The 10,343-nt window shown below is 45.6% G+C and overlaps 3 protein-coding genes across 5 annotated transcripts; 1 reads left to right on the top strand and 2 right to left on the bottom strand.

The window, feature by feature from the left end:
* Positions 1-179: 179 nt before the first annotated feature.
* Positions 180-2,027, bottom strand: LOC108100858 (sorting nexin-29). The gene has a single exon (XM_017204938.2). The coding sequence runs from the start codon at positions 1,923-1,925 to the stop codon at positions 354-356; it is 1,572 nt and encodes a 523-aa protein (XP_017060427.1). The 5' UTR covers positions 1,926-2,027; the 3' UTR covers positions 180-353.
* Positions 2,028-2,653: 626 nt separating this feature from the next.
* On the bottom strand, positions 2,654-3,715 carry LOC108100792. Its single transcript, XM_043209393.1, is given in 3 exon segments — positions 2,654-2,764; positions 2,854-2,898; positions 2,901-3,715. Coding segments are annotated over 3 exon segments (240 nt in total). The 5' UTR covers positions 2,985-3,715.
* LOC108100878 (polycomb protein Sfmbt) lies at positions 2,727-10,163 on the top strand. 3 transcript variants are annotated; one of them, XM_017204972.2, is made up of 8 exons: positions 2,727-2,907; positions 3,753-4,017; positions 4,411-5,290; positions 5,809-7,119; positions 7,243-7,492; positions 7,550-8,061; positions 8,130-8,485; positions 9,016-10,163. In XM_017204972.2, the coding sequence occupies exons 2-8, from the start codon at positions 3,871-3,873 to the stop codon at positions 9,346-9,348; spliced, it is 3,789 nt and encodes a 1,262-aa protein (XP_017060461.1). In that variant the 5' UTR covers positions 2,727-2,907; positions 3,753-3,870; the 3' UTR covers positions 9,349-10,163. The 3 variants fall into 3 exon arrangements, with proteins under 3 accessions (XP_017060461.1, XP_017060462.1, XP_017060463.1); XM_017204973.2 differs by having other exon boundaries at positions 2,729-2,907; positions 8,130-8,413; XM_017204974.2 differs by lacking the exons at positions 2,727-2,907; positions 4,411-5,290 and having other exon boundaries at positions 3,919-4,017.
* The last annotated feature ends 180 nt before the right edge of the window (positions 10,164-10,343 follow it).

Here is a 10,343-nt window from a genome sequence, read left to right as displayed (position 1 = left end):
TTTGTTGACTAAACAGCTGAGTTTTATTATTCAAAGGCGCGAAAATTTAAATTTTATTATGCTCAACTATAGTTTACAGATTTATTTGTACCCCTACTGGCGCTTACAGATTATATCAGACATAATAAGAAATAAGCCCATATCCTAGAAAACCAATTTATTGCAATTTAAACACATTCTTAGATGAAAAAGTCTTAACTTTATTTAATATCATTTATTACAGCACCTGGACCAAATCCATTATTACGCATATAAGTAAAAATCTCTATAACAAAATATAAGATGAGGGGAAATACTTGTTCTTTTCGAGCTTCCTTGGTTGAGTTTGGTTAGCTTATATTTATTTAAAGCGGTTATTTATCTCTGAAGAAGGGGAAAACCTTTTGCAGCTCCGCTTTCGATTTGCAGGCCTCTACCTGGGGCAGAGTTTCAACTAGATTAAGCAAATATATCTGCAGCTGCTGTCGCCTTTCCTCCACAAAGACCAGGTTCATGTTGCCGAAATGTTTCTTGGGCGGAAAATCCACTGAACTGACCACCGGGTGAGTCCGCAGCAGCGATTTGTGCAGCTTGTTAAACTCGCTGTAGCGCCTGAAAAGTGTCCAGTGCTCCAAACGCTGTCTCATCGTGATGTGAACTTCGTAAGTGTAGTGGGAACCGGATCGCGCCGTCTTGGTGAGCTTCACGTGTGGGATGGTGATCAGGAAATTAGAGCAGAGCGATGAGCTGGGATCAATGCCGGTCTCCTCAAACTGTTTGGTGAGCCTTCGGATAAGCAGGCGATTCTGCAGATTTAGTTCCGCAACCCGTGTTTCCAGTAAAGCGCACCTTTCGTTAAGCTCGTTCACCTGCTCCTCCAACGCCGCCTGCTGCAGGCTGTTGGCAACGCAGTTCGCCGAGGAGGAGGACTTGCTCCACTGCGAAGACGTATCGCTGCGGTCTTCAAAAAGATCTGCCTCCGCAGCAGCTGCCTGAGGATAAAACTCGGGCAACGGTGTCTTAAGAAATTCTAACTCAGGTTCGATGGGATCAAAGGGACCCACACTGATCTCTTCCACCGGCTTAGCGAGCTCCTTTTCAATGGCTTCCTTGGAGATCAGTTCCTGCACTTCAACGGCTTCGATGGGCTTCAGGACACTAAGTAGATCTTCCATTGAACTGGCTCCTTGAATGGGCCGCTCCACGGCAGTGCACGTACGTCTACTTTGGCGCCCCGACACAGGCACAGGACTTGGGGCGTAAATAATAGGCTCCTCCTTAACGGGAACAGTTGGCGCCGATCTTTTCGGTGCATTAAGCTCCGTGCAGTCCACATTGAGGGCGAAGAGAACATCCCGAAGGGAGTCTATAATCTCAGGCAGCTTTTTTGCGGCCTCATCGTTGAGCAGCAGCGACCAGGGTGTGTAGTAACGATGCAGCTGCCCCTCGTCGCTCAGCCAGGTAAGAATGTGGCTATGGAGTCGCTTTTCGTTCAGTGAGGCGCGAATAAAGGCACGACCTCGGCCCAAATTGGTCCAGATCTGCCTAAGCTCCAGGTACCGCTGGCGTTCGTGGGGCGTCAAATGCGTCTGGCAAAACTCCCAGAAAGTGGCGTCATTGTTGTTTCCGCCCCCACCCGCATTTCCGGACACTATATCTTGCATGTTCTGGATGAAACCTGCGGCGCTGAAGGAAGATCCACTTGCCGATTGCCTCAGTCCATAGGTAAGCAGCTCCTCGAGCGATTCACAGAGTTCCTGGACTGACTCATCGCGTTCCGTGGCCAATTCTTTTCCACTGAACTTTAGCGAGATTCGCTGCGCACTTTCCTGGAGACGACGAAAGATGTCTTCGCGCCGTTGCCCAAAGGTGCTGCCCCCCAGTTGGCTACGGGCATTCCGAAAGGCAGGATCCGGGGGAAACGAGCTGGCTGCATTCTCAGGCATTCTTTGTGGCTATTATTTAACTTATCTATTGTTTTTTCTTCTCATTTTTGACAACAAACCAGTCGAACAGTGTTGATAAACGGAGATAGCGCACAGTCAAATGGGCACGTTCAGCTAGTACTACTTCGATTAAATTTAAAAATATTTTTTGAAATATAGAATTAGTTGTATACAAATTTTATATATATCTTTGGTAATTGTTTACAAGTGCGGTGCACGGTAAATACAGCTTAAAAAAATAAAGTAAAAATATGGAATCGAGGTAATTGTTTACAAGTGCGGTGCACGGTAAATACAGCTAAAAAATAAAGTAAAATATGGAATCGATGTGTTTTTCTAAAACTCGAAATCCGTTGGCGGAGATTAAAATTGCACCGTTTTTGTTATTAACAATTAAAGATTCGATTTGTAGTACAAATTCGGGTCTGAGTGACCGTATTTGCAATAATCCGCGACCAGACGACTGCAATAATCGGCACATCACATGCAAATACGGTCACTCAGACCCGAATTTGTACTACAAATCGAATCTTTAATTGTTAATAACAAAAAAACGGTGCAAAATTTTTAATCTCCGCCAACGGATTTCGAAGTTTTAGAAAAAACACATCGATTCCATATTTTACTTTATTTTTTTAAGCTGTATTTACCGTGCACCGCACTTGTAAACAATTACCAAAGTAAGTTAGAAATCGACTCTTATCGATAGAATCGGTAATCACGGTTTCCTATTGAAAGACGAACGCGCAAGTTCTTGTAGCCCTGGCTTTTAGCGGGCAAAAGAATGCCAAAACGCTGATGTTCGACTGTGCAACCCTGTCACTTAATTGCCATCCCTGCTCGGCGCAAATGCAAAAGTAGTTGGCTCGCAAAAAACTGTCTAATACCTCGGTAAACGCATTAAAAAAGCCATAAAATGACCAGTAACAAGTGCTAGCAGCAATCGAAGCTTTAGCCAAACGCGTAAAACTCGCATAAAAGTGTAAGTTTGCGGCCAAAGGGAGCAGCATCGTGCATTTTCTTTTGTGTTCGCGTTCGCTGTCTGCGCAAACGCTTCATTGACTTTTCGAGCGAGTGATGTGCCTCGCACCTACGTTTATTTTAAAATGTAGATTGTTCGGATGGTTTCTATCGTTGTTCAATATGTCTTTGATTTCAATTTCCAAGTGGCGACTGCTGGAAGACGATTTCCCAAAATGCAGCCCGCGGCGGAAGTCTTTAATCACATTTCCCAGCCCCTTTTCGCTGTGCGCAGCAGCTGCGTGCAAAAAGTCACAAAAAACGAAGGAAACAAACAAAACGCAGAACGAAAAGCGCTGGGAATCGGTCAGGAATTCCGGCCCATATGGCCGGGACTTTTGCCGGGACAATAAGCTTTAACTATAAATTGAAGCAACCAAAACATTTCGAATTGCATTTTTACCTGTCTCAAAGTTGTTTATTAGTTCTTACCTATTGGAATGACAACGAAATAATAAATAAATGCCTAACTGTTGCTCATATCCCATACATCTTCTCTAGGGAGAACACTAAACAAAGTAGAAACGCCAATATCGAATTAATATTCAGAATCCCACATTTGTCCTACAATTTTAAGCAAATGTATAAATGTATAAATTGAATAAAAATTCACATGAATTAGAATCACCTCACAAGTAAATTTTCAAAAATTAAATAAAAAAAATGAATAAATCATATATAGACAAGAATAGGCTACTTCTTTATACAAAAGGTTTATTAAACCATACATGCATTATAAAAACTTTTGATGAAAACACTATAAAAGTAAAAAACAAAATGCACTTATTCTACCTAATTTTATTTCAGGGGTTGTTCCAATGCGAGTTGACAAGCAAGAAAGTCGGTTTGAAAAGAATATTTTATGAAGAGCATCCCAGAAATTAACCTATAAATGTGTTTACAATACTGATCAAGTCTGCTCATAATGAATCCGGCCGAACTGCGCATGATGTGGATGAGTAGTCAGTACAACTCGGAGCGCATTTCACTGGAGGATGCAGCCAATCTTCTGGGACACCCCACTGTCGGACTCTCCGTTATGGAGGACCTCTCCGCCCATCAGCCCACTTTGGTGAGTTTGATACGGTTTGATTTAAAAGCCAATCTCTCAATACGAAGACTAGTAAATATAATTAACTATCTGCTTTTAAACTGTCACCGAGTCTGAATAAATCACTTTTCATTATATTTGATAGTCCTCGGAGTCGCAAGCAAACCCAAATTCCTTAGGTTTAAACATGTACTCTTTTTGGGGATTGGCCCATTTTCCAAACGATCATTTTTGTCTCTCTCAGTTGAAAAATTGGAATTCGTTTACTTATTTCTTCTACTTTCTTTTCTATGATTTATGTATTGGTTACAATTTAAAACTCGACACAAAAACACACAAAACCAATGATCGAACCTCGAACCATGAACAACCTCCAATCTCCAAACTCCGAACACCCTCCCTGCTCAACAAAAGGAAATGAATCCAATGATGAGCCTGATGGGGGGCGATTTCACTGGTCAGGCGGCGGCGGCGGCTGCGGCGCTGGGTGTCCAGCCGGGCACCCTGATAGCAACCAACTCGAACAACCTGTATGGATTCGCGCACATGGGCGGTCTTCAGCAGCAACTGCTTCAGCAGTCGGCGGCAGCGGCGGTTTTCCAGAACTATGCCATAGATGGCGATGTCGACACCGGAATGGTGGGCATGGCCGGTCACGACGGATCCCTAATGGGCGTCGGCGTCGGCGCAGTTGAGCCGGTTGTGGACGATGACGAGCAGGTGTACGGTCAAATGGACGATGGCTACGACGATGGCGGATCGGGAATGGAGCCCAAGCAGGAGATCATTAATATTGACGACTTTGTGATGATGAACGAGGACAATAACTCGTACGACGGCACCGAATTTCTGACCTCCTCGGACAAGGATATATCGCAGTCATCGTCCTCCTGCATGACCCAGTTGCCCGGAGGCTTGGGTGTTCCGGGAGTGGAGCACGATCTGCTAGTACCACTGGCCGACGGCCTGCTGCACCACAAGCTGTTGGGCACCACCTTGGCACCTGCGATGGCCACTCTGAATGGAAATGCCTTCGGCAACATAATGGTCAGTTCGGAAGCACCCTGTCCCAGCTCCAGCAAGCAAATGCAGCGCACCTACAGCCTGGCCAAGGGAGCCAATGCCACCGCAACCACCGCCAGCTGCAGCGCCTCTACCTCCTCCGCGATGCGTTCCCAGCGCAAGACGCGCAAGATCGAGCCAGTGAACAGGCCGGGACTGGTGCTGAAGACACCCATCGCCTACAAGGGCAACATTGACCCATCGGTGATCCCCATACAGAAAGACGGCATGGGTAAGGTTGCTCCACAATAGGGTGGGTCGATTTTAAAAACAGCCTGATGAGGCGGAAAATATTTAAAATAAAAACCTTTTCTTATTAAACATCAGTTCATATAATCAGTTAAATCATCTAAATAACTATCTTTCTTTCTTAATATCGTAATGCAAACTTTAACTTTTTAATAACATCTATTGAATTAAAGTTCTTCAAAATTCAGTATGACCAGTTTTCAAAAATATAACAATGCTTAAATTATTTTTTGAAATTTAAAAAAACGAGACCAGTTATATATTTTAGAGGTGACTAAATTTTGACAAATAAGTATTAATCGACTCACTCTCAGCCATAATAATTTCCAAGCTTTTTATGTGTGATTACTATTATTTGATTTAAATATTTTGAATGCTCGATTCAAGTTTTCAATTTTTGCAAGAATTTGGGTTTGTAAGGCAGGATAGCAGTAAGTCTGAGTAGGAAATGAAATTTATACAAATTGAATATCTTCTCACAGTCTCCTCTTTTCTCCGCAGCTGTCTGTAAGCGTTGTGGAGCAATTGGAGTGAAGCACACATTCTACACGAAATCGCGACGGTTCTGTAGCATGGCCTGTGCCCGCGGCGAACTGTATTCGTTGGTACTCAATAGCAAAATGGAGGGCGGCCAGGCAAGCACCAGCTCCCCAGTTCCCGGATCAAGTTCGGAGGCCAACGAAGAGCTTATACCGGGCGACCAGCAGCAGCAGTCCCCACACACGGATATCGAGCTTGATTTGCAGGCAGCGCACATTAAGAATGCCAACTACCGCTTCCGCATCACGGACCAATCGAAGATTACCCAGTTGAATAGCTTTGGCGAGCCAATGTCCCTCGGTGGCGATGCCGCCGCCAACAATGTACAAATGGCCGCGGACGAAACGATTGCTGCCCTCAACGGCGGAGCGGTGGGAAATGCCTCAGCTCCGGGAGGCGCAGGGGAAGGAGCAGCCACACCGAACTCTTATCTGAGTGCGGCTCCGACGCCCAAAGCCCTGCGACTCTTTAAGGACGTTTACCCGCAGGATGACCTGCCGCAAATACCCAAATACGAGCGTCTCCCTGTTCCGTGTCCGCAAATGGAGAAGATCATCAGCATACGGCGGCGGATGTACGATCCCACACACTCGTACGATTGGCTACCTCGACTTAGCAAGGAGAACTTCAATGCGGCACCTGTGACCTGTTTTCCACATGCACCCGGCTGCGAAGTATGGGACAATCTGGGCGTGGGCATGAAGGTGGAGGTGGAGAACACCGACTGCGACAGCATCGAGGTGATACAGCCGGGACAGACGCCCACCTCGTTCTGGGTGGCCACCATCCTGGAGATCAAGGGCTACAAGGCCTTGATGAGCTACGAGGGCTTCGATACGGACTCGCACGACTTCTGGGTCAATCTCTGCAACGCCGAGGTGCACTCGGTGGGGTGGTGCGCCACCCGGGGCAAGCCCCTAATCCCGCCCCGCACCATCGAGCACAAGTACAAGGACTGGAAGGACTTCCTGGTCGGCCGGTTGTCCGGAGCCCGCACTCTTCCCTCCAACTTTTACAACAAAATCAACGACAGCCTGCAGTCGCGCTTCCGCCTTGGCCTGAATCTCGAGTGCGTGGACAAGGATCGCATTTCGCAGGTGCGCCTGGCCACCGTCACCAAGATCGTTGGCAAGCGCCTCTTCCTGCGCTACTTTGACTCGGACGACGGCTTCTGGTGTCACGAGGACTCGCCCATCATCCATCCAGTGGGCTGGGCAACCACAGTGGGCCATAATCTGGCCGCCCCGCAGGACTATTTGGAGCGTATGTTGGGTGAGTAAGCGAAATGTTCATTAATTAGGAAAGTTAATGCACAATAACACATTACTTTGCTTAAATTTCTTTCTTTGCTTCTCCTTAAACTGCTTGTTTATTTGCATTCCTTTTTATTTCCAGCTGGACGCGAAGCCATGATCGAGGTTCATGAGGACGACGCCACCATTGAGTTGTTCAAGATGAACTTCACCTTCGACGAGTACTACAGCGATGGCAAGACCAATAGCTTTGTGGAGGGCATGAAGCTGGAGGCGGTGGATCCACTCAATCTCTCGTCTATCTGCCCAGCCACTGTGATGGCGGTTCTCAAGTTTGGATACATGATGATACGCATTGATTCCTATCAGCCGGATGCCTCAGGGTCGGATTGGTGAGCTTTTGGCCCTGAAGCCTACGAAACCCATTAACAATCGTTTTACCTTTTTAGGTTCTGCTACCATGAAAAGAGTCCGTGTATCTTCCCAGCTGGATTTTGCTCGGCTAACAGCATTTCGGTGACCCCGCCGAATGGCTATGATTCGCGTACATTCACCTGGGAGGGCTACCTGCGCGACACAGGAGCATTAGCCGCCGGCCAGCACCTGTTCCACCGAATAGTGCCTGACCACGGATTCGAGGTTGGCATGAGTCTGGAATGTGCAGATCTCATGGATCCACGGCTCGTTTGCGTGGCCACGGTGGCGCGAGTTGTGGGCCGACTCCTCAAGGTTCACTTCGATGGATGGACGGACGAGTACGACCAGTGGTTAGATTGTGAATCGGCCGATATATATCCAGTCGGTTGGTGTGTTTTGGTTAACCACAAGCTGGAGGGACCGCCGCGGGTTGCCCAGCAGCAGGCAGCCAAACCAGCGCCAAAGGCAAAGATACAGCGCAAGAGGAAGCCCAAGAAAGGCGCCGTTGGAGGAAAGACACCAACCGACAACAGCACTCAGCCGGGTGAGTCTCTGAAATTAGGATATGTTTCTAAAGTGCAGTCATTAATATCCAATTGTTTAATATACTAGTCAAATCCCGTACAATCGCGCTCAAGACCACGCCACATTTGCCGAAACTAAGCATTAAACTTGAGCTAAAGCCGGAGCATCACAATGCTGCCTTCTACGAGAACAATCAGCCCGAGGAAGAGGGCGAGGAGGAGGATCCTGACGCGGACGGCGACGGCGACGGGAGCACCAGTCACATCTCCGAGCAGTCCACCACACAGTCCTCCAGTGATCAGATCACAGGATCATGCAGTGGAAGCGGATCCGCCTCGCTGGTAACTCTCGCCACGGGCAGCAACAAAATGGTAATGAAATCTTCCACTACTAAATCTCCTGCGCCACCAACTGTGGGCCGCAAAGCCACTAGTTACATTGCGGTGAGTACTTAGCGGAATAATAGTGCGTAGAGTCATCCATCTAGAGCCATCTCGCCTGCTCGCCTGCCCGCCAACTTGCCCGCCTGAAGTCCAGCTCATGCATCTAAACGAAAAGTCCAGTGTCACAGTGGTTTTAAAGCAGCATAGATGCCGACTAACGATTTAAATATTTTTAAAACGTTTACATATTAAAGTAATAATTTAAAAAATTCTCATGAGTTTAAGAAACTTAAAGGTCCAAGCCAAGATTTTGCTTTTGATCCAAATTTTTACGACGGTTCTTAATCCAAAATCACTGTGTCATGGCTCCGTAACACTTTTGCATAAATGTATATAACCGAAATCGTTCATAAAAAGCGACAATTTGTATATAATTTAATTTACGCACTGTTATTTTTGGTACTCGCAACAGCCACAAACCACCCACAAACTACCCACATCCAACCGTCCCATCATCCAGCCTTTACCCAAAACTCATCCACACCTTTAAACAATTTTTATATTTCCGTCTGTAATGTTTGCCCCCACAGAACTCCTCTGCGACGAATAACAAGTACATTCCCCGTCTGGCCGACATCGATTCGAATGAGGCGACCTTGGAGCTGGTACCAGATTCGTGGAATGTATACGATGTGTCCCAGTTCCTGCGGGTCAACGATTGCACAGCCCACTGCGACACCTTCAGCCGGAACAAGATTGACGGGAAGCGACTGCTACAACTGACAAAGGACGACATAATGCCCTTGCTGGGCATGAAGGTCGGTCCGGCGCTGAAAATCTCCGACCTCATTGCCCAGCTGAAGTGCAAGGTTAATCCGGGTAGGGCAAGATCCCACAAGACCAACAAATTGCCGTTTTTATAGTGCGCGGACTTCAACTTTTTCAAAGCGAAACGAAAGTTATCACCGATAAACACACACTTTTATACGTGTATACTAGTGCTTATGCATATAGGATATATATAACGAATATATATACATATTGAAGTATTTTGTTAGCACTGGAAATCGAAACACAAACGTTGCCTAGAATGGATCAAGCATCCATGATACAATTGTATAACTAACTCAAGTCTCACTGCGCGTTATTTTATACCGATTATATCGTAAATTGTAGACCGTAGCTGTACGCTCATGTTATATCAGTCAGAGTTCTATATATATCAACATTTGTATAGAGATCATTGAATTGGGGACAATTACATTTTTTTAAATCACGCATATTTTTATAAAAGTAAGAGTAAAGAAAAACGATGCATACAACACATATTTATCTAGATATATATGGGGATTGTATAGCATAAGTTTGTTATTTGTACATAAGTTCCGTCGCCTACCTTAGGCCCCACGATTGTCATATTTCATATAAATAGAACCAAGCACAAGCAAGCAACCCAGGAAATTAGTCAGAAAGTCTAGCATACATCGTTCAGTCGGTAAGCCGGGCGATTCGAAGTCGCTCCTAGTCTGTAAGGTCCCCGATATCCAGCCAGCGCGCTCTCTCCTTCTTTTATTTTTTCCGGAATCGCACGCCTCTGCAGGGAGAGCATTAATGGTATAAGGCATACTTTTGAAGAAGGCAACCTTAATGATAGAATATGTATCTAGATAACCTTAAGATACCAGCTAATGTCAAAATACTTAATAAAACCGAATTCAAAATTGCAAGTATTGAAATATATAAACTTTTTTTCTTTGGGTGGGTTTATTTCAGGAAATACATTTTGCTTTGCTATAAGAGAAGTAACAAGTCTCCCATATATTTGTTTACTTTATATAAAAAAAATTGCAAGAAATTTATTAAATATATTCGAAACCCATACTTTTCACAAAATTAGTTGTCCAACTAATCCTACCAA

Source organism: Drosophila ficusphila, unplaced genomic scaffold (genome assembly GCF_018152265.1).
Source record: "Drosophila ficusphila isolate 14025-0441.05 unplaced genomic scaffold, ASM1815226v1 contig_855, whole genome shotgun sequence".
NCBI lineage: Eukaryota > Metazoa > Arthropoda > Insecta > Diptera > Drosophilidae > Drosophila > Drosophila ficusphila.
Note: the sequence above shows the minus strand (reverse complement) of the source record. Positions and strands in the feature narration are given on the sequence as shown.

What these genes read in the sequence shown, in the direction of transcription:
- LOC108100858 (XM_017204938.2), bottom strand. Translation starts at nt 1,925, where the DNA reads ATGCCTGAGAATGCAGCCAGCTCGTTTCCCCCGGATCCTGCCTTTCGG.
- LOC108100878 (XM_017204972.2), top strand. Translation starts at nt 3,871, where the DNA reads ATGAATCCGGCCGAACTGCGCATGATGTGGATGAGTAGTCAGTACAAC. An exon ending in CCGCCCATCAGCCCACTTTG is followed by an intron (nt 4,018 to 4,410) that starts GTGAGTTTGATA and finishes GCTCAACAAAAG; the next exon opens with GAAATGAATCCAATGATGAG. An exon ending in CGACAACAGCACTCAGCCGG is followed by an intron (nt 8,062 to 8,129) that starts GTGAGTCTCTGA and finishes TTAATATACTAG; the next exon opens with TCAAATCCCGTACAATCGCG.